The sequence below is a fragment of the Schistocerca serialis genome, chromosome 1 (genome assembly GCF_023864345.2).
Source record: "Schistocerca serialis cubense isolate TAMUIC-IGC-003099 chromosome 1, iqSchSeri2.2, whole genome shotgun sequence".
Taxonomy (NCBI): Eukaryota; Metazoa; Arthropoda; class Insecta; order Orthoptera; family Acrididae; genus Schistocerca; species Schistocerca serialis.
This window is the reverse complement of record NC_064638.1, coordinates 371,426,229-371,449,575: the sequence shown is the minus strand read 5'-3', so window position 1 is coordinate 371,449,575 and position 23,347 is coordinate 371,426,229. Positions and strand designations below refer to the sequence as shown.

Sequence of the window (23,347 nt, the reverse complement as noted above, 5' to 3'; positions counted from 1 at the left end):
GTAACAGACCTACTAAGGAGACTGCCTACACTACGCTTGTCCGTCCTCTTTTAGAATACTGCTGCGAGGTGAGGGATCCTTACCAGACAGGACTGATGGAGTACATCGAAAAAGTTCAAAGAAAGGCAGCACGTTTTGTATTATCGCGAAATATGGGAGAGAGTGTCACAGAAATGATACAGGATTTGGGCTGAAATCATTAAAAGAAAGGCGGTTTTCGTTGCGACGGAATCTTCTCACGAAATTCAATCACCAACTTTCTCCTCCGAATGCGAAAATATTTTGTTGACACCGACCTACATAGGGAGGAACGATCACCACGATAAAATAAGGGAAATCAGAGCTCGTACGGAAAGATATAGGTGTCCATTCTTTCCACGTGCTATACGGATTGGAATAATAGATAATTGTGAAGATGGTTCGATGAACCCTCTGCCAGGCACTTAAATGTGATTTGCAGAGTATCCATGTAGATGTAAATGTACGCGACCTGTGCGTAGACATTTAATGCCACATACCTCCATAAACCTTCCAATAAACTTTCTGATCTCTGACACGCAGAGTCAGTGATGCGTTTCGTTCCAAAGACGGACAAACAAGCTATTACGCATGTGATCATAATGTTTTGGCCCACCAGGCAGACACACAGGGAACACAAATTCCGTCTCGGGGAGAGCGGTCGCGTCAGGAAGAGCATCCGGCCGCCCACTACTAACATTGCCAATTTTTTTATGAATTCGTATAGTATAATGCCCATAGTGGCTACGCAGCATGCCGTTATAGATCGGATATTTGCACATCAATCTGTAATAATCACAAATTAGAAGCCTGTGTTGAATCACAGTAACAAAAATTTTGGATCGTCTCCTAAAACTGTAACAAACTGTTGAAGGTGAAACGCGAACCGTTTTAGCAATTCCCCTAAGCTAGGTGACACTGTGCTAAAACAATGGTCTCGTATTTGAGGGATAGTGGTTCAAATCCCCGTCCGGTCATCCACACGCAGGTTTTCCCACGATTCCTCTATTTCGCTTAAAGCATATGCCAGAATCGGTCCCCTTGAAAAGGAGAGAGACGATTTCCTTCTCCAACACGAACTTGTGCCTAGTCTGTGATAATTTCTTTGTCGACGGAACGTTGAACTCCAATCTTTCTTCCTTTATCAGTTCTTAGAGACAAATCTATGTCAAACATGAGAACAATAAATATATCGAGTGTTTCGAAATGGATATAGAGATTTTAAGGCTATTCAGCATTTATTATATTCAACTTAAAATTGTAAACAATAAATCAGATGAAGGAGAAACTCAGACAGTTTAAATTACAGGTGTTACAAGTGAGCACCATTGGTCACAGATTACGTATCGAGTCGATAGGCGAGTTCTCCCCAAATCTTGATCAGTGTGTCTGGAGTAATTGTTGCAACAACTGGTTCCGTATTGTCTCTGAAGTCGTGTAGCTCAGCCGGTAGCGGAGGCACATACACACGATCCTTTGTGAACCTCCAAAGGCATGGCGTCAGATCGGGTGAACGTGGAGGCCAAGCGGAACAAGCGCTGTCGTCCGGCCCCTTGCGGCCTAGCCAGCGGCCGTGTACAACGTCGTGTCGTTTAACCGGTCGCCCACCGTTGCTTCATCGAAAAGGCAAGGCCTCTAAATTTTCCGCCGGGATATGGCACAGAAAAGATTAAATTTAGGGGAATCTCGTTGAAATTGTACCTTTTCGTGGGGATTTGCTGACAAACAGAACTGTTCCAGTTGCTCTTTCAAGCGATGCATTATTTATAAGTTGAATGCAATAAGTGCTACAATGCCTTAAACCGCTGACATTCATTTGGAAACCGCCGGTACGAATATCGTACTAAAGAGTCTCATACGCAGTGAAGGTGAAAAAGACGAAACGTATACGCCAATACTGAACTATAAAAGCCAGTTGTTTCGATACTAGAGCGTAATTAGCACCACCGTTTGTTTCAAACCTAAACATATTCTGATCATACGTAAAGGCTGGTAATGGTACCAAAGTTAGTGTCCAGTCACACCCAGACGAGACAGGAACTGAAACGCTTAACTCCGTTTTCAAACGTCCCTTTACGAACATAAACACAGCAGTATTGTCCAAAGTTAATTTATGTAGTCCTGAAAAGGTAAGTGAAATAGGTATATGCGTTAGTGACGTCGAGAAACAGCTGAAATCACGAAAACTGAACAAAGCTACAGAGCCCGGTGGAATCCTTATCAGATTATACAGGGTGTCCGATTTATCTTGACCACCCTAAATAACTGCTTGTCCAGATGCAAATTAGAAAATGTTTCAAGCACGTGTTCTTCAGCCGTCAGGGGGACATCAGTCAGCATGATTGCTTTTGTTGTAGCTTTGTTTTTTTACAAAGATATGAACAGCGGTATGACTTTTTTAAATGGAACCCTGTATTTTTATTCGGTAATTCATTGCCTCTCCTAACTGAAACACAACGTTATTAATTACATAACACAACAATGGCGTTGACGCTACCAGCGCTTAGTGCAGGTACTCGGGGTAATGGAACACATCCACGTGCTGACGTTGACAGAGGACAAATGTAAACATAGGGAGAATGCACACCCGTCATTCTGTCAACCATCGTTGCTTGAAGAGTTGTGTGAGTAGAATCGACACCAACGAAGAGAAGGTAGAAATGCTACTCATCTATGGGAAATTGTAAGTTAGCAGAACAGTAATTGCAATACTGTTTTCTTATGTATGGGTACATTTAGTACAGTAGTTTAGTCCTTTTAAATACTGTAGTGTAGAGTAGGCATACAGTGAAGGCTGTCCTTCCTACAAACTGCATCGACATAACGTTTCTTTTATTATTATTATTGTTGTTGTTGTTGTTGTTGAAGGTACGCGAAATGATACGCAGGTTCAAAATGGTTCAAATGGCTCTGATCACTATGGGACTTAACTTCGGAGGTCATCAGTCCCCTAGAACTTAGAACTAATTAAACCTAACTAACCTAAGGACATCACACACATCCATACCCGAGGCAGGATTCGAACCTGCGACCGTAGCGGTCGTGCGGTTCCAGACTGTAGCGCCTAGAACTGCTCGGCCATCCTGGCCGACTGCTACGTAGGCAGCGGAACTGTACAGAGAGCGAGATCCTGACAATAGCCCATCTTCCTGACGGATTTTTTTCTCGTCTTGTTGCGACGCTTCAGGAAACGGGAAGTTTCAACCCACGACAACGCTATCGTCGTAACACTCGTACAGGCGAAGCTGCTGAAGTTACTGTTCTCGCTTTCGTTGCTATGAATCCACATATGAGCACACTACAGCTTGAACACGAGATTGGCATTCCTAAAACCAATGTACATCGTATTCTTACACGTCACCGTTTCCTCCCTTACCATGTACACCTACATCGAGAATTGCACGGGAATGATTCTCAGAGAAGTGTACAGTTCTGTCAGTGGGCACAGCAGCAAATCCTCGCCAACCGGAACTACTTCTCCAATGTTCTATTTACCGCTGAATGTTACTTCTCAAACATAGGACAGGTAAATACAAGGAACAAGCATTATTGGTCCAGCGACAACCCACGATGGCTTAGACAGGTGGAACATCAGCGTCAATGGAGGGTTAACGTGTGGAGTGGTACTACAATTATTGGCCCTTATTTCATCAATGGTAGTTTAAGCCGCACAGCATTTGCCATCTTCCCCAGACGAATTCTTCCGCCTCTTCTGGATGAAGTGCCGCTAAGAACCAGAATGCTTATGTGGTATCAACACGATGGATGCCCAGCACAAAATGCCTTGCGTGCACGTCGTGTTCTGAACCGAAGGTATCCTGCCAGATGGATTGGTAGAAGAGGAACAGTTACTTGCCCTGCTAGGTGTCCTGATTTAAATCCTCTGGACTTGTTTCTTTGGGGACGCATTAAAGACGTTGTCAATCGCGATGTTCCAACAACTCCAGAGGACATTCAGGAAGTATCGTGCTTGCTTGTAATTCTCTTCAGCGGGCAACACTGGAAGCAGTAAATAATTATTTCATTCAACGAGTGCACTAGTGTATCGGTGTCCAGGGTCACCACTTTGAGCACCTTTGAATATTCTTCTCGTGGGCAGCAGTACAGGAGAGTCAAACTCAATTTTGTGTTATAGTTTTATTTGGTTTTCATTTGTTTTCTGACAACTCTAACAAGTGCACGAGTTTGTGATCCCGGGCTCAAAGTCAGTGTTCTGTTATGTAATTTATAACGTTGTGTATCAGTGAATGGTGCACTGTGATACATTTTTAATAGTTTTTTAGGAGAGGAAATGAATTACCGAATAAAAATACATGGCTCCATTTAAAAAAGCCATACCACTGGTCGTATCTTTGTAAAAAACAAAGCTACAACGAAGGAAATCATGCTGATTGAGGTCCCCCTCACGGCTAAAGAACATGTGCTTGAAACATTTTGTAATTTGCATCTGGACAAACAGTTATTTAGGATGGTCAAGATAAATGGGACACCCTGTATACTGTATTTGCAGCTGACTTGACACGTTGTTCACTCATAATATACGGGGTAGGTCCCTCGAACAAGAGACCGTGCTCAGTAGTTGGGGGAAAAAAAAAAAACACAAGTGACACCCGTCTACAAGAAGGGTAGCAGAAGTGATCCACAAAACTACTGTCCAATATCTTTGACGTCAATTTCTTGTAGAATCGTAGGACATATTCTGAGTTCAAATGTGGTGAGGTGTCTCGACCAGAATGATCTCATCCATGCCACCCATCATGGATTTTGAAAACGCCGATCGCTTAAAAGCCAACTTTTTCATATGACATCCAGAAAGCCATGGAGCCAAGCAGTCAGGTAGATGCAGTATTTCTCGATTTCCGAAAAGCATTTGACTCAGTACCTTATCTACGCTTATTATCAAAAGTACGATCGTATGGGGTATTAAGCGAAATGTGAGATTGGACTGAGGATTCTTTGATCGGTGATGCATCACGTTACTTTGTACAAAGAGTCATTGACACATACAGAAGTAACTGCGGGTGTGCCCCAGAGAAGTGTGTTGGGACCCTTGCTGTTCACGTTGCAAGTTAATGATCCTGCGGACAATATTGACGGTAACCTTTCACTTTTCGCAGATGACGCAGTTATCTGTAATGAAGTAGTCCTACAGCCTGAATGAACCTGCACAAATATTCAGCCAGAGCTGGATAAGGTTTCATAGTGGTGCAAAGATTGTCAACTTTCTTTACATATTCAGAAATGTAAAACTGTGCACTTCACGAAAAAAATTAATATTTTATGACTACAATAGCACTGAGTCAGGGTTGGAATCAGTGAACTCATGTATAACTGGGAGTAACAGTCTGTTAGGGATACGAAATGGAACGACCACATATTCTCAGTCGCTGGTAAAGCAGATGACAATCTGTGGTTCATTGGTAGAATAGTAAGAAAATGGAGGGAAGATTTCGTACAACCGTGCGACCAGTCCTAGAATATCGTTCAAGTATGTGGAATCCGTACCAAATAGGACTAACAGGGGATACTGAACGTTTACAGAGAAAGGCAGCACGAATGGTTAGAGGTTCGTTTGACCCATAGAAGAGTGTCACGAAGATACTGAAAGAAATGAATTGGCTGACGCTTGAAGATAGACTCAAATTATCCCGTGAAAATCTACTTACAACGTTTCTAGAACAAACTTGAAGTGATCAATCTAGGAATATAACACAGGGATCGTGAAGACAAGATTAGACTATTTGCAGCAATCACTCTTCCAGCCCTGCATATGTGATTAGAGCGAGAGAAAGTCCTAATAACTGGTACAGTGGGATGTGCTCTGCGTCATACACTTAAGTGTTTCTCAGAATGTGGAGATAGATATACATACAGATGAAGTTAATGATTGAGAACACAACAGTCAATTCTCGTAACTCTCTCTATACGTTCAAGACGTCTGTGAAGCTTTGTATGCAAATAACTTTACAATGTCTGAGAGTCCCTTTATCTGCACAAACGGTCTGCGGCGTGTAACGTCCGTAACTTACAACTGGTGCACCATTGCCGCCTGCCTGTTTAGCATACAGCGTTTTGTTTTCACCGGCGCCATTTCAAAGCAATTGGCTTCAGAAAGCGGGCTGGTAACGCAGCGGACGCAGCAGTCTCTTCCTCTATCGGAGGTAATTGGGCCGCTTCCTGCACGCGGAATGGCGCCTCCTCTCCCTCCCACGCGCAGCACGTGCTGCTCCTGGGTGCAGGCAACAGCGTTCGCAACAGACTTAACTTTATATTCAGAGAGCGCTTCAGTCGCGAAGGTGAACCTCTTTTAGACCTGGACTGTTAGGTGTCGTCAGACATACAGGGTTTTACAAAAAGGTACGGCCAAACTTTCAGGAAACATTCCTCACACACAAAGAAAGAAACCATGTTATGTGGACACGTGTCCGGAAACGCTTACTTTCCATGTTAGACCTCATTTTATTACTTCTCGTCAAATCACATTAATCATGGAATGGAAACACACAGCAACAGAACGTACCAGCGCGACTTCAAACACTTTGTTACAGGAAATGTTCAAAATGTCCTCCGTTAGCGAGGATACATGCATCCACCCTCCGTCGCATGGAATCCCTGATGCGCTGACGCAACCGTGGAGAATGGCGTATTGTATCACAGCCGTCCACAATACGAGCACGAAGAGTCTCTACATTTGGTACCGGGGTTGCGTAGACAAGACCTTTCAAATGCCCCCATAAACGAAAGTCAAGAGGGTTGAGGTCAGGAGAGCGTGGAGGCCATGGAATTCGTCCGCCTTTACCAATCCATCGGTCACCGAATCTGTTGTTGAGAAGCGTACGAACACTTCGACTGAAATGTGCAGGAGCCCATAGTGCATGAACCACATGTTGTGTCGTACTTGTAAAGGCACATGGTCTAGCAGCACAGGTAGAGTATCGCGTATGAAATCATGATAACGTGCTTCATTGAGCGTAGGTTGAAGAACATGGGGCCCAATCAAGACATCACCAACAATGCCTGCCCAAACGTTCACAGAAAATCTGTGTTGATGACGTCATTGTACAATTGCGTGCGGATTCTCGTCAGCCCACACATGCTGATTGTGAAAATTTACAATTTGATCACGTTGGAATGAAGCCTCATCCGTAAAGAGAACATTTGCACTGAAATGAGGACTGACACATTGTTGGATGAACCATTCGCAGAAGTGTACCCGTGGAGGCCAGTCAGCTGCTGATAGTGCCTGCACAAGCTGTACATGGTACGGAAACAACTGGTTCTCCCGTAGCACTCTCCATACAGTGACATGGTCAACGTTACCTTGTACAGCAGCAACTTCTCTGACGCTGACATTAGGGTTATCGTCAGCTGCACGAGGAATTGCCTCGTCCATTGCAGGTGTCCTCGTCGTTCTAGATCTTCCCCAGTCGCGAGTCATAGGCTGGAATGTTCCGTGCTCCCTGAGACGCCGATCAATTGCTTCGAGCGTCTTCCTGTCGGGACACCTTCGTTCTGGAAATCTGTCTCGATACAAACGTACCGCGCCACGGCTATTGCCCCGTGCTAATCCATACATGAAATGGGCATCTGCCAACTCCGCATTTGTAAACATTGCACTGACTGCAAAACCACGTTCGTGATGAACACTAACCTGTTGATGCTACGTACTGATGTGCTTGATGCTAGTACTGTAGAGCACTGAGTCGCATGTCAACACAAGCACCGAAATCAACATTACCTTCCTTCAATTGGACCAACTGGCGGTGAATCGAGGAAGTACAGTACATACTGACGAAACCAAAATGAGCTCTAACATGGAAATTAAGCGTCTTTTCTTTATTTGTGTGAGAGGAATGTTTCCTGAAAGTTTGGCCGTACCCTTTTGTAACACCCTGTATGCAACACACAAACACCGCGGGTCACTTCACAAATGCTGTTAATGTGTAACGCGGAGCAATGTTAGAAGAGGCCGGCGAATGCAAGATGCTCTGTGGGCAGCTGATTTTAAGTGACAGTGACTGATCTGCAGCGCACGACACGTCTCGTAGCCGCGAATAGGAACTCATGTCGTGACCTAACGACCTCCTGACGTGCAATGTCTCCGAGAAAACGGCTGTCAGCGATCTGACGAATCGCTTTGTTCACAGCAGTTAATAGAGAGATTTCAGTTTCAGTCCTAAAAGCAAACTGTACTTTCTCGCTGTCATTTCTTACCTGAAACCATCCTCACTCTGGCTACACGAGCTGCCGCATTACCAACCGATGAGCAGTCTTTGTTGGCACTAGGTTGCAGATTATATGTGGCACAGGCAGACTCCAAACGAAATAAATAAATAAATGATGGGAAGTAAAATAAGAGCAAGTAAGAGTCAGTAAGATGATGAAAATGGCGCGGCAGAGTATTGGAAATAAAAAATGCATTTAAACACATTAATTGAATGATCATTAGATTTAGCAATTACAAGCCTTTGACGAGATTCAAACTGAAGTCCTACCACACATCAGGCTCTATACGCTAAGTACTGCGCTACGCTATTGCACTGAATTTGATTGTTATAAATATAACTCTGCTGAAGCACTCGGAACGATGAATTGCAGTCTTCAAAAATTCGGCTTCACGCAATGTCGTGCGAAGTTTATCTATCTAATGTAAACCGATCTCTGTGCGGGGGACGCTGAACCGCATCTTGTGTGGGAGTATCTGGTTAGTGCTGTGTACGAAACATGTATATTTCGTTAGCATTGTGTGTGTGTGTGTGTGTGTGATTGCTTTTGGCGTGCTTATCATGTAGGATGAAATACGAAATAAGAAATAAAAGAACCAACCCAGCATTCGGGATCCAAATACACCTGGCAAGAAAACCGGACGAGGAATTGGAAGTGAAATGACCATTTCTTGTGTCAGTTTGGCAACGACGAACGGTTCGGGCGTGACGTTCAGTGCTCTGATTGGAGGAAACCAACTCCAACACGTAAGTGTCAACTATCAAGTGATTTTAATCGGACCATAGCCATCCAAATTAAGTATATCTGTGATATAACTACAGCAACTCAAGCGAATGTTACCTTGGTTGCTTAAACAGATTTTATCAGTCACTCTCTTACTGGCCTAAGAAAAGCAAGGTCGTATGCGGAATGTATATCGTGGCAGTCGGCCGCAACCATAAACAAACGAGAACTTAGAGGAAGACTGCCCGAATGGAGAGAAGCTATGCGGGGAATAAGCCCCGCCTCACTCTCGAAGGGCTGCCATCCTACGCCGCGTTCTGTGCTTCCACGAAAGCAGAACTGACATAAAGGTCATAAGAATCGCTGATTCATTTTGTTGTGATGAGAGTCTCATTCGAATTCCTTTATGCACCAGCAGGAGTCTCTTCACTTATTTCAAAATAAGAAAAAGGAAAAAAAATGAGACAAGCAGTCCACAACCCAAAGCAAATTGCAACGCACAAAGGATCTGGTAGTGGTTAAGCGCAATTGTTTGCTGCGGTTGGTAGTTGTATTCCAGGCCAGACCTCTATCGGTATCTTATGCAGCCGTAATTAAAAACACTCCCTACCTAAAACTGCCACGAAGTAGTGTCCCCGTAATATTGATGAGGTGGGGGGAGGGGGCAGATTACAAATTAAGATCTCATCGACGACATGATCATTAGAGGCGGCTTGGCAAAAGGCTATCAGTTGCGTGCTTTTCAAAGAAACCATTCCGCCAGTTGCATTAAGCGATTTAGGGAGATCACATAATCTAACTAACCCTCTTGGATAGCCTCATGTGGGATAAGGGGAGGCGTGCTAACCCCGAATCGAATCCACCTGGTGGATAAAAGATGATGGCTGGTGTGCCGGTCAGCCTAGATGTTTTCTGGCGGTTTGCGAAATCTGACTCGGTGAATATTGGGCTGATTCCCACATCCTCACTCAGTTACCTGATTCACAGATATTTCGAAAACTTTCTTACACTTTCACACGGGTAACGCCAGACGCAGATATATGAGGTATACAAATTCTGTCCCCAAGGGGGAGCGGGGTGGATGGGGGGGGGGGCGACAGAAGGGGTACTCGGTCACCATCTACCACTAACAGTGCCAAATCAAGATTAACCTGCTGACCTGGTAAAGACATGGGATAAGGCCAGAACCCCCCGAGTGTGGATCTATTGTCTTGCCACGACACCACCTCCTTTGGTTGGACTGGTAAGCAAGTAAAGTTCATCGCGTTAAACTTTATTAAACTTTGGCACTTTTAACGCTTTCGTTGAAAGTTTCAATCGGATGTAACGTAAAATTGTTTGATGGCAGCCATCTGAAGCGGCAACGTTTGGCATTGGGGATAACAGTAGCTATTAACATATTGCTAGTAAACTTTTTCATTCGAAAGACTGAACAGCTGGTTAGACCAAAATCGAATTGGGTTAAATTTATCCAGACTCCGCGATGTGATTGTGATTACGTACCTCTGGTTCAACTGGTCCTAAACGTGGTCGCAGAAATGAAGAAGATAAAGCGTGCTCCGGTCCACCAGTTCAATCCATCACAAAGAAAATACTGAAAAGAAGAGGGTGATGATATAGTTACTGGAAGATCACAGTGGATTAGATTCTGCACGATAGACTGAATATGAGAAAGCTTTTTGTGCGTGCTAGTTGACGCGAGTGCAGTTTTTTGGACCAATTCTACGCATTAACATGCAACGTTCAGGTGCAGTCTACAGGAGGCTTTCCCCTAATCGTGACCTCAGATCAAGCTTGAGTCAATCACCACACTCCCGGGTCCATACAAGAATCCTAACGACGGACAAAGGTTGGTGACTGTCTTATCGAAGGTAAAAATAAAATAAAATTAAAAAAAAAGTTTGTCGACTGAAAGGTTCTGTAGACTTTCTTGGCCGTAAACTATTGATGTCAAACTCTTGGGTATCTAGCAGGTCGGCAGCGTCAAGATACCAGAATGTTTCGACAAGTGTCATACTAATCAGCTTTTGACGAAGTGTGTTACTTTGGCAAAAGATGATGAGTATGACACTCGTCGAAACGTTGCAGTATTTTAACGCTGTCACCCGACCGAAAACCGGAGAGCTTCGCTTTTCATGTGCAAAGGGCAAAGGTTCTGTTTTCAGAAATCGTCGGGGTGTAATACTGTTACATTACTAGAACAAATTAAGAATACTAAAAGACGCCTTTGGCGCTTCGTTATTAGTTTGAACAAAAATAAATTGAAGCACGACCAAGTCTGACACCGACGGAAAGTACTGATTTCACCGGTATACGTTCGAAATGACACCAGCTGTCGCAAACCAAAAGTTGCATCTGTAGTAATTGTGATTTATTCCTTGAGCATCTTACTCTTTTGTTTGAACCCCAAATAATTTCGTCCTATTTCTTAACATGAAAGATAACTTAATGAGGAGAAATTACCATCAAACGAAAATCCTGATTGCTTCCATAATGCAGTGTTTTGCAATGTTAGATCAGAGTCATGATAGGTTGGTGAAATGTTGAAAATAACGAGATCAGAAGAAAAACCGTTGAAGGAGATGAAGAAGCATTGAAACATGGAAATAAAAAAAGAAAACTTCTCCGCAGTTACCAGTCATCCCGTGATCAAGACATTTGATTCTTATTCGGGGAGAACATGGTCCGACCATCCTGATTCAGATCACCCCAGTTCAAGAGAAAACTGGGTTGATCCTTGCCCTGTTGGATTTGTACTTCATTTTTAATTATTCCCCGCGTCAGCTGCGCTTTAGATGTTTTAGCTCTGTACTTGCCAGTCGTAACCAACTTCAGAAAAACATTATGTTAAAAGCAATGGTGATGTATTTTGACTTCAACGTCGTGTCATCGAAGACAAAGAAGAAGACTACTAAAGTGATTCGATATTCCGTGACGTAAAGATTCTTCCACCCATTTATACCAGATATTTCAAAGTGCTGTTGCGGTAACTTCACGTTCTGTGGGTGTACGAAGTTTTAGAACGGCCAAAATTTCGGCCATGCCCTATATTTTATATACGTTTGGCAAACGCACGACCCAGTCCAGATGGTTGTCTTTTATCTAGTTGAATTTGTGGCCTTGTTCATCTGTCCTTCAGTAGAGCCTAACAAGGAACTGTAAATTTCTGTGTACTTAACGTGTGTCCTTGGTTTCTCATCCATGTTCTTGATTCATGGTACTTTCCGTATAGTTTTTTAGCATTATATGCCATTTACACCTGGAACGAAATGATACATTTGATTTTATTTTAGAATGAGTTTGCATCTTAACAGATATCTTTCTTCTCTACTCAGATTGGTACAAGTTAGCCTTCCTATCATATATGTTTTCCGTCTTCACCTTCTCCCCATTTTAACTGACAAAAAGATTGGCCATCCCTATATGACAATTTCATTCATATTCTTGAATCTTGATAAAGCTTCTTGCCTTTGCTCCAGAAAGAGACGGCCTCTTTCACGAAACCGCGGGATACGTTTCGTCTTGATGTCTCGGACACAGTGTCCAAGAACCGTTTTTGGAATTTCTGCTGTTTGTCGTTTAGTTCGATCCAAATTATGTATGGAAAGCCAAGTCTCCCAGTATGCCTTCCTGAAGTTCCATTGTGTTTTTGAATGGTTTTGATTATTGCTACCTGTTTTCTAGTATTTAAGATTAATGAACGTTGGTGACTAATGGGAATGTTTGCTAGTATTTTTCTGGAATGAGGCAGGGGAGTTAGTGTAGCACTTGTTGTAATCCACAATACCTGGTACCGTGTGCTTTCACAACAACGAGCTGAGTTGTAGGATATCGAGCCCTTGACATAGAATGCACTTTCACACTGCTTTTGGGATGTAGTTGTGTAATCTGATGTTGTTTGCATGTAGGCCGTTGTTAATCTAATACTATATTCATCCCACCTTAACAATGATCATAGAATAATGGTTAAGGTTGTCGCATCTGTTAACATCGTGGGCTCCACCCTGTTTTTTTTATGTTTCTGTTCTAGTTTTTGTCCATTAAAACTGAAAAATACGAAAAGTTCGTGTAGCGGAAACCTTGACCTAGTGAGTAAACTTCAAGGAAAAATTAATATATCAAAGTAGCAACATTAAATGGTGCGTGCTGGTTAGAAAATTTGAGATGATGTTTCCGTTCAGTAAAAAAAAAAAAGAAGGGGGCCCGACGTACATAGACTGCTACACGTGTGCCTCGAATACTAGACCAAATTTTTTGAATTCAGCTTTGGCAACAGTATTTTATGAGCAACTCTTAAATGTTGCTAATAATACATCTTCAGATATAACTTTTAAGTAAACTGTAAATATGAAAAATAAAATGTCTGCCAATCACATAATTTTTGATAACTCGAACGACAGATTTAGATCCTCATCGTCAGCTGCAATGAGTGAATTTCTACTAGTGTTAATGAGTACATGTGCTTCTTCCGCTGGATGCAGTCAGTCGTGTGCGTTACATTTGCTGATGCTACAAAATACGTAGTACGTCCCACATGTTATTAATAATATGCTATTACACGTGGTAATAAAATTACTTACAAGATGATACAGTTAGTTGTAAACTGTTCGCAGTTATCAGTAGCACACATTTTCAAAATGGCAAATAAAAACAAAAACACACCAAAGATAATGTAGTCAGATGACAAGCAGTGACTTACAAGCAACGCTGCGGCCGAGGAGGTGGAAAATATGTAAAGGGTTACACTAGTATTAACTATGAGTATTTTATCATATACACACATCAAAAAAAGTTTTGCATCACCCCGGTTCCCACAACTCCTGAAGATAGACGTTGACTGTGGATATTGTATCACAGACACAGTCCCTTTGACTGCTCAGAGATGTCACTAAACTCGCACAAAGATGTAAACAACCATGCATGACCAGCGCATATTAGACGGAGGAGGTCCGACAGCCGATGAGTTCGTCATTCCACCAGGAAGGAGGTACAAGGCTCGTGTTGTCTGTAGTTCAACCATGCCTAGACGGTGACGGTCAGTACCGCGTTTCGATCGCGTCCGCATTGTTACTTTGTGCCACAAAGGGCTCTTAACAATGGCAGTGTCTCCAGGTGTCTCGGAGTGAACCAAAGCGATGTTATTCGGTCATGGAGAAGATACTGAGAAACAGGAACTGTCGATGACATGCCTCGCTCAGGCCGCCCAGGGCTACTACTGCAGTGGATGACTGCTCCCGACGGATTGTGACTTGGAGGAACCCTGACAGCAACGCCGCCATGTTGAATAATGCAGCCGCAGCACGTCGTGTTACGACCCAAACTGTGTGCAATACACTGCATGATGAGCAACTTCACCCCTTACTTCCACAGCGAGGTCCATCTTTGCAACCACGACAGCATGCAGCGCGGTACAAATGGGCCCAACAACACGCTGAATGGACCGCTCAGGATTGGCATCACGTTCTCTTCATCGATGAATGTTGCGTATGCCTTCCACCAGACAATTGTCAGAGACGTGTTTTGAGGCTACCCGGTCAGGCTGAAGCCTTAGACACATTGTGTAGTGAGTGCAGCAAAGTGGAGGTCCCTGCTGTTTTGGGGTGGCATTAGATGAGGCCGACGAGCGCTACTGGCATGAACCCTATCGAATATGCCTGGGATAGATTGAAAAGGGCTGTTTATGGATGATGTGACCCACCAGCCACTCTGAAGGATACATGCCAATTGCATCAGTGCAAGAGTACGTGCTAGTGTGTATTAGAGGTACCGGTGTGTACAATAATCTGGACCACCACCTCTGAGGGTCTCGCTGTATGGTGGTACAACATACAATTTGTGGTTTTCAAGAGCAATAAAAAGGGCAGAAATGATGTTTATGTTGATCTCTATTCCAATTTTCTGTACGGGTTCCGGAACTCTCAGAACCGAGGTAATGCAAAATTTTTGTGATGCGTGTATAAGGTGGATGCACAGTTTTTCTGTTCAATAGAGTACAGAACGATGTGGTGCGGAGGTGAGACTCCAGACTCCATCCAGACGCACAACAGTTTGAATTATCGTCCAGCCATCGAGATTTAGGTTCTCTGCCATTCCTTTGAAAAGGGCAGTGTTGATTTCCTTGCCCACATTTCCCTGTTTCTAGCATCTGCTCCAGTCCTAATAACGCCGTCATCTACATTATGTTAAGCTCCACCATTCGTTCATGCAGTCTGTGTACAAAAGACAGTAATTTATGTGCACAAAATCTTTTCCTTACCTTACATGGTTGCATAATAGTGCATTTCAGCAGCAACTTCGAATTTAAGTGCATTCGTTATATTTTTCAGATGAATGACTCCTACTAGAGCTTATTTTTATCGTTTATTAGTTTATAGAAGTTGGCACAGGAGTAGCCAAAGTTAACTTTTATTATTTAGCTTCGCTTTGTCATCTAGCTGCTAGGTGAACATAAAAAATAAAGCCACTTAATTCTGACAATCAGCATGCAGAGGTCATAGGTTTGATTGCCAGTGGAGTTTTCCACTCATTATCATTTCATAAAATCACACTAATGTATTCTTGTCACTGTTCATAAAAATTACAAAACAGTGTGCGATTCAGTACCTGAAATAGAACTAACTAATCTACTGCTATGCAGTAATAGCCCCAGCAAGATCTAAACATTGTCTGTCTGGTTTTTTTTCACCAAAGCAACTTACAGCATATACATTTGGGGAACATATGTTAGTTTTGCATTGAATGAAGAAATAATTTTGAGATTTAGTGACATGGCTATAGGTACACATGCTATAAGTCAGTGTTCATTACATGCCATGAATTTGTTCAGATAGGTATTGAATTAATACGTCTGACTGTTTGATGGAGCAGGATGAGCATATGGTTTGCGAAAATGTTTATGTTCTAGAGGGTTGGGGATTGCAGCACCTGCCCTTTCCTGTGTACATCCTTTCTTGCCTATTACACATTATTCCTCCCCTGTACATCTGTGGGTGCTAGAAATGTCTGTACTTATAGATAGGACTTACATTCAGAAATAAATATTTAGAAACCCTACATTTCAGTTTATAATGGTGTGCCATTCAGGGTACGAAATTTTGTCGTCTTGATGACATGTTGATGACTGTATGTACAATGGAATTGGTAGTTGTTGTGAGGTACTATGAAGTTAAAGAGACAGGTTGCTTATTGCTAGTAACTACTAAAATTAACAGTTGTTTGTTACACACACTCATCTCCTTTCTCTTGTGCTTTTTAGTCTATCGAGATATGCAGGGAAGCCCAAGAGGAGTATGGAAATTAAGACAGAAGTATTGAGAACCTTGTACTTTCATCTCAGTCAAGAGATATGCTTGAATAGTTTGGTCAGTACGAGCATTGCCTGCAAAAGACATAACAGGTTTTAATTTTTTGTATCATGCACCAAATCTGCATGGGTCATGCAGCTGCACAACAGTGTACATTAAATTCCCAGTGGAACTCAAGAAAAATATTGATAGCCTACATTTGCTGCCCTTCATATTTAAACTACACCACAAGTCTCCGACTTTTTGTTATACACTCCTGGAAATGGAAAAAAGAACACATTGACACCGGTGTGTCAGACCCACCATACTTGCTCCGGACACTGCGAGAGGGCTGTACAAGCAATGATCACACGCACGGCACAGCGGACACACCAGGAACCGCGGTGTTGGCCGTCGAATGGCGCTAGCTGCGCAGCATTTGTGCGCCGCCGCCGTCAGTGTCAGCCAGTTTGCCGTGGCATACGGAGCTCCATCGCAGTCTTTAACACTGGTAGCATGCCGCGACAGCGTGGACGTGAACCGTATGTGCAGTTGACGGACTTTGAGCGAGGGCGTATAGTGGGCATGCGGGAGGCCGGGTGGACGTACCGCCGAATTGCTCAACACGTGGGGCGTGAGGTCTCCACAGTACATCGATGTTGTCGCCAGTGGTCGGCGGAAGGTGCACGTGCCCGTCGACCTGGGACCGGACCGCAGCGACGCACGGATGCACGCCAAGACCGTAGGATCCTACGCAGTGCCGTAGGGGACCGCACCGCCACTTCCCAGCAAATTAGGGACACTGTTGCTCCTGGGGTATCGGCGAGGACCATTCGCAACCGTCTCCATGAAGCTGGGCTACGGTCCCGCACACCGTTAGGCCGTCTTCCGCTCACGCCCCAACATCGTGCAGCCCGCCTCCAGTGGTGTCGCGACAGGCGTGAATGGAGGGACGAATGGAGACATGTCGTCTTCAGCGATGAGAGTCGCTTCTGCCTTGGTGCCAATGATGGTCGTATGCGTGTTTGGCGCCGTGCAGGTGAGCGCCACAATCAGGACTGCATACGACCGAGGCACACAGGGCCAACACCCGGCATCATGGTGTGGGGAGCGATCTCCTACACTGGCCGTACACCACTGGTGATCGTTGAGGGGACACTGAATAGTGCACGGTACATCCAAACCGTCATCGAACCCATCGTTCTACCATTCCTAGACCGGCAAGGGAACTTGCTGTTCCAACAGGACAATGCACGTCCGCATGTATCCCGTGCCACCCAACGTGCTCTAGAAGGTGTAAGTCAACTACCCTGGCCAGCACGATCTCCGGATCTGTCCCCCATTGAGCATGTTTGGGACTGGATGAAGCGTCGTCTCACGCGGTCTGCACGTCCAGCACGAACGCTGGTCCAACTGAGGCGCCAGGTGGAAATGGCATGGCAAGCCGTTCCACAGGACTACATCCAGCATCTCTACGATCGCCTCCATGGGAGAATAGCAGCCAGCATTGCTGCGAAAGGTGGATATACACTGTACTAGTGCCGACATTGTGCATGCTCTGTTGCCTGTGTCCATGTGCCTGTGGTTCTGTCAGTGTGATCATGTGATGTATCTGACCCCAGGAATGTGTCAATAAAGTTTCCCCTTCCTGGGACAATGAATTCACGGTGTTCTTATTTCAATTTCCAGGAGTGTATTACTAGATAACCTTTGTATTGTATGCGAAAGGAGTATGATACCATACCTCATGTGGTGTGCAGGTGAAGCTGAAACTAAAAGATCCAACTGCAGGACCAGGCCAGATTTATTGAGAAATGGTGCTCAACTGCTGCTTTGTTCTCCTTCCTATGATGCCATTGAATGCAGCTGATGAAGAGTCATGGGGTTTGCACATGGCCGTTGTAAAAATTTCTGGGAGTCACTTCCTTTTTTGAGTGGCTCACCACTTATTCTCATGAAACTGAGTGGACCTCATTCCAGAGAAAACTTTGTGGCAGTCAGACCATGAACCTCTGAACTATGGAAGTGCTCAAGTATAAATTGAATACTTCAAAATAATTTCATTGGAAATCTTGGCTTTGGAGTATTTTGTCTACACAGAGAGTGGATATGATTTTATTTGTTGCAGATGTGTGATGTGTTACAGACCAATATTTGTTTCAAATTCTGACATCTGTTTTGGTCTGTGGAAACTGTCTTGAAAATTTTCTCCTGAGGGTTTTCTCCCAAAATTACTACTAACACATCACCTTAAATTTTGATTTACTTTGCGTAGTCCTTTTCAAAACTGTTGTTCAGCTTTTGCTCTGATTGCTGTAATTTGTGTCAGTAGAGTTCAGAAAGAAATGATTGAAAGGAAAATGCTGTAGCATCATTCCACATTGTGTTCCATCTCTAATTCTCTCTCTTGCTGTTGTTGCTAACTTTGCTAATGGAAATCAGTTATCACGTACCTTTTTATGGAAATCCCAATTTTTTTGCTGGGCTCCATTTTAATATCTTTTAAAACATTTTTATATAATTTTTCCCCACTGCTATTGTAACTATTGTTTTAAAAAATTATACTCTAGGTTCTTTTGGTCTTGGAAAGAACAACGAATACATAACATGGAGTTGTCAATATGACAAAGAAAGTGGATAGTGCAGAAACTTAAGATAAATATGGAAGCTGAGTTATAAGGAACAATGCAGCAGCTACACAGGATGTGGAGCTCAGGCTCTGGAACTGATACCTTGGCTGATCCAGCATATGATGCCTGCAGCTACTTTGTAGATGATATCAGTATAGGCAAGTTGAATGTTAGATCCATGTTTTTTATTTACATTGGCAAAAGCAGTTGCTTAGGCCTCTAGCTGCTAGTCTATATTTAGTTGGGTTTTGAGTGTTTTTGAAAGATGTATGTGGAATACTAATAAGTGGTGTGATTAATTGGAAAAAAAGACTGTTTCTCATATTGACATATATTTAAAGATGGCCTTAAATGATGATGTGTTTTACCAATAGAAGTAAATTACTGTGATTGATTCCCTCAAATGTTACACTAACAAATGTTTGTTTGGTTTATTAGCTTGTTGATCACACTAGTGTTTAGTATTTTAAATATTTTGTTAATTGAAAATTGGACAGATATTTAGAAAGGTATTCAGTGGTTGACTTGTGTCATTGTAATGCACCTTGCACACATGCACATTCTTATATTTATAATTGAAATTTGAATTGATTGCAAGATTCTGAATTTTCATATGAGCACAAGCTGTTATTTTATTAGTTACTTCCTAGTAAATATAATTGAAATTCAAATTTATTGCACGATTTTTAACTCAACATTACCTGAGTAACAGTGTAACCACCCCTCCTGCAAGCTAAGTGTTATAAATTGCAAGTTATTTTCATCATGTTATAGTTATGGATATATAGAGGCTTCTGTTCCAGGAATGTGGTCTACTTAGAATTTTCAAAAACGCTAGGCATTTGTAGAATGAAAGTCATAGGAAGTGCTGGGAGAAAACTACGTAATACTGATCAGTCATCACACTTTGAAACTTTGGATTTATAGTCAGATATGTACTGATGGAGTCACCAAACCTACAATTAACATACTAATAAAATATTATCTAACAATTTACAAAAACACAATGTACATCTTAATTTGGACTGTCCAATATGAATTCTGTTATGCTAACCAACTGAATGATGAATATTCATGAGAGACTTTTTAATCTTATGCTTCAGGTCTCTAATAATTTGTTCATTTATTCATATTGATGTTGTGATCTTGCATCTTTATAATATTTCATGTTGGAAACAGTTACTAAGTCACACTGTACACCTGTAATTGACAGAAGAGCAGCAACAGTTGAATGTTGCTTCTACTTTTCAAAACAGCTATTGATTAATGTATTACTTTTGATAAATGATGTCATGAGCAGTAATAAAAGATACCTCTTGATATTATATTTTATAAAATTATTGTGCTATTCTTGTTGCAGATGTTAAAGAGTCAGAGAGACAAAATTCTCATCAAACATTACGTGAAGCATGTCTGAATGGTGATGTAGCTCTTGTGAAATCTATACTACAACAACTGGGATCTGATGCAGAGCTTATAGTTAACATGGCACCTAATGGATCCAACACACTACTATTCATGTAAGTTCTCTACACTGCTAACAAGTGTTTATTATTGCTATTATTATTATTATTATTGTTATTATTATTACTATCGATGCAAATTAACCTATTTAGGAGTATACTGAGTACTTAGGAATGTTGTAGGATCTTCCTTTGTGTACATATTTCCTTAATCCTTTGCCTTGTTAACAACATGTCATTTACATTTTAAAAAATTTGTTGCTCCGGATACCTTCTTGTCTGATACCTGCCAACTTTAGATCTCTTTTATACTTCCTCAATTTGCTTCAAAGTTTCCATTTTTGCTTTACTGCTTGTGTAATGAATTCAACTCTTTGTTTTTTAAATCTACGTGGTTGCATTCTCTTGATATGGCTGTAAAAAAAAAAAAAAAAAAAAATATTGTGTTTGTCTTCTATTGCCATTGTAAATGCCTGTGTACTGTGTAGCTAATTGCTTGTCAGTCTAACCAGATTGCCTAAGCATTTTTTGTCTGAGTATTTTTATTATAACTTTTCATCCTCTTTTTTCAACATTTCAGATATCTGCTTTCCTGTTCAAAATTAATGTTTCTGGAATCTAGAGTCATTATGATTTTATAATAGAATTATAATGTTTCAGTTTAATATATTTTAAGATGCTCTAGTTCTTGTAGACTTTTTGATCCGATGGTATGCTCTTTCCAATTTTCCACCATGTAACATAATGAGCTTTCATTTCAGTTCCTTGTTTCTAAATAATTTAACTGCACTACTGATATTATAGGACTCACTTTATTTACCTGTATGGTCATTGTTTATTGCAAATAGTATATTCTGCATGTTAAAATGAAATTTACAACCCCAGTTTTTCTGCAATTTCTTTAAAGAGTTCAGTCTGTTTCTGGAATGTTTTGATGTCACAGGTCAGGTTGTATATATTTCCAAGTGTGTATTTCTCTCTGTACTATGCCATTTATTCATGAAGTAACTTCACAAATAAATGGCAGAGAAAGACACACTTGAAATTGGGAATCATGACTGTTAGCTGAAATGTTATTTATATACAAAATCCAGTGTTGATGTAATTTAGTGGAATTTTGATTGCTGTCTTATGAAGAGTCTCCCAGGTTCCACCCAATGTCTCCTTGTCTCTTCTGTTGTCTTATTAGACAGCCCTGTGAGAGTTTATTAGTGTATATATTTTGCTTGCACTCTTTATGGTAATTTTTATTTTTGAGTTTCGCATTTATTACTGAATTCGATATGCTGTTGCTTATTATTACTACTACTACTACTACTACTACTACTACTACTACTACTACTACAAGTATCAGTACTAGTATTGGGACATTTTCACATATTGTTATTAAAAAGTTAATTTTTATTTGAATGTAGACAAACATAGTTTTTACAGTTTATGTAAGTGACTGTAATCATCTGACATTGACATTTGAATCATCGAGTACAGTTTGAAAAGGCAGAATTCACGCTGAACTAAAAATCTGCTTTTCGTATTTCGTGTTTACTTACTTTCTGTAGTAACTGTGTTACAGGCATGTGCCATTGGGTTCTTGACTTACATTATTTGTAAAGTTTAATGTACGTTAATAACAATTAAAACTCAACATTCTGCTGTTCTAAGATACTAGTATATATGACGTCATACAACGTACAGCATACATAGTCTCTATTTGTGTCTTGCTGCAGTACCGGTAGTTTACGTTGGAATTACAGTGAAAAGCAAAGAGTATTGAAATTTTTCTTGAGAACATATTTTGTGATCTGCTTTTGAGACAGAGTAGTTTATGAGTATCATTTACATTTATAAATATCATTTACAATTTATAGGGCGTGTGAATCTGGGCGGAAAGAAATTGCAAAGGTACTACTTGAATATGATGCTGATGGAAGAATGCATCCTGTAACAAAATACTCGCCGTTGTATATTGCATGCTATAGTGGGAAAAAGGACATTGTTGAAATGCTACTGAAGGTAAGCAACACAAGATATAAATTTCTGGCTGTGTGTATTATATAATGTATTACATATGTGCACTTCCTTTACATCATCCACTGTGGTATTGTGTTTGTAATTGCTGGCTTGCAATATGTGGGATCAGTTGTTAGATTTTGACTTTCTGCAGTTATCATCATTTAAGATTTGTAATTTTTAGGAGAGTCTTAGGTCTTACTTATTTGTGAAATGCTGGAAATTACTAGAACATTTTATCAGAATGAGATTTTCACTCTGCAGCGGAGTGTGCGCTGATATGAAATTCCTGGTAGATTAAAACTGTGTGCCGGACCGAGACTCAAACTCGGGACCTTTGCCTTTCGTGGGCAAGTGCTCTACCAACTGAGCAAAGGTCCCGAGTTCGAGTCTCGGTCTGGCACACAGTTTTAATCTGCCAGGAAGTTTCAGAACATTTTATGTTTGTTTAAATGGGAACAGGCATGTGAGCTCTGTGTGTATGTCTGAGTGCAGTTAATAAAAGTACTTGAGTGTGAAGGATTAGTTGCTGTTGAGGGGAGAGGGTGGGGGGGGCAAACCAGAATACCTGCCTGGACAGCAATCTAGGAAAAAAATCTTGTTTCACAAAGTGCCTAGCATCCAGCTCACGCTGATCCACCGATTATTCATATGATTTTGAAACACATCCGTGTTGGTTTTTGAACATTTTTGAACACATTCTAAGTTGATTTCTGAACAAATCAAAAGTTGATATTTGAATGTGTGTATAGTGTACACGATGTCTGTGCCAGGGGAATCCCCATTGTGTCAAGAAATAAAATCTTTCACGCAGACAAAAGAGGACAGGGCTATAAGACCTGAGCTGAATAAACCTGAATGGGTTAATACCAGTTGCTGTTTGTTCATGTGGTTGATTGGGTGTGCGAATTATAAGCGTGTTTTAATTATTAGCAAAATCCATAGAATACTGGATAGGAAATAAACAACTAACAGGAATAACAGGTAAGAAAGA

The 23,347-nt window shown here is 41.7% G+C and overlaps 1 protein-coding gene across 1 annotated transcript in view; it reads left to right on the top strand.

Moving 5' to 3' along the window:
- The window catches only part of LOC126470639 (leucine-rich repeat serine/threonine-protein kinase 1), a 375,607-nt gene that overhangs the window by 209,274 nt on the left and 142,986 nt on the right, over nt 1-23,347 (top strand). The window contains exons 5-6 of the mRNA XM_050098623.1: nt 20,241-20,400; nt 22,212-22,356. Coding sequence (XP_049954580.1) covers nt 20,241-20,400; nt 22,212-22,356 — 305 coding nt within the window. The remainder of the gene's footprint in view (nt 1-20,240; nt 20,401-22,211; nt 22,357-23,347) is intronic.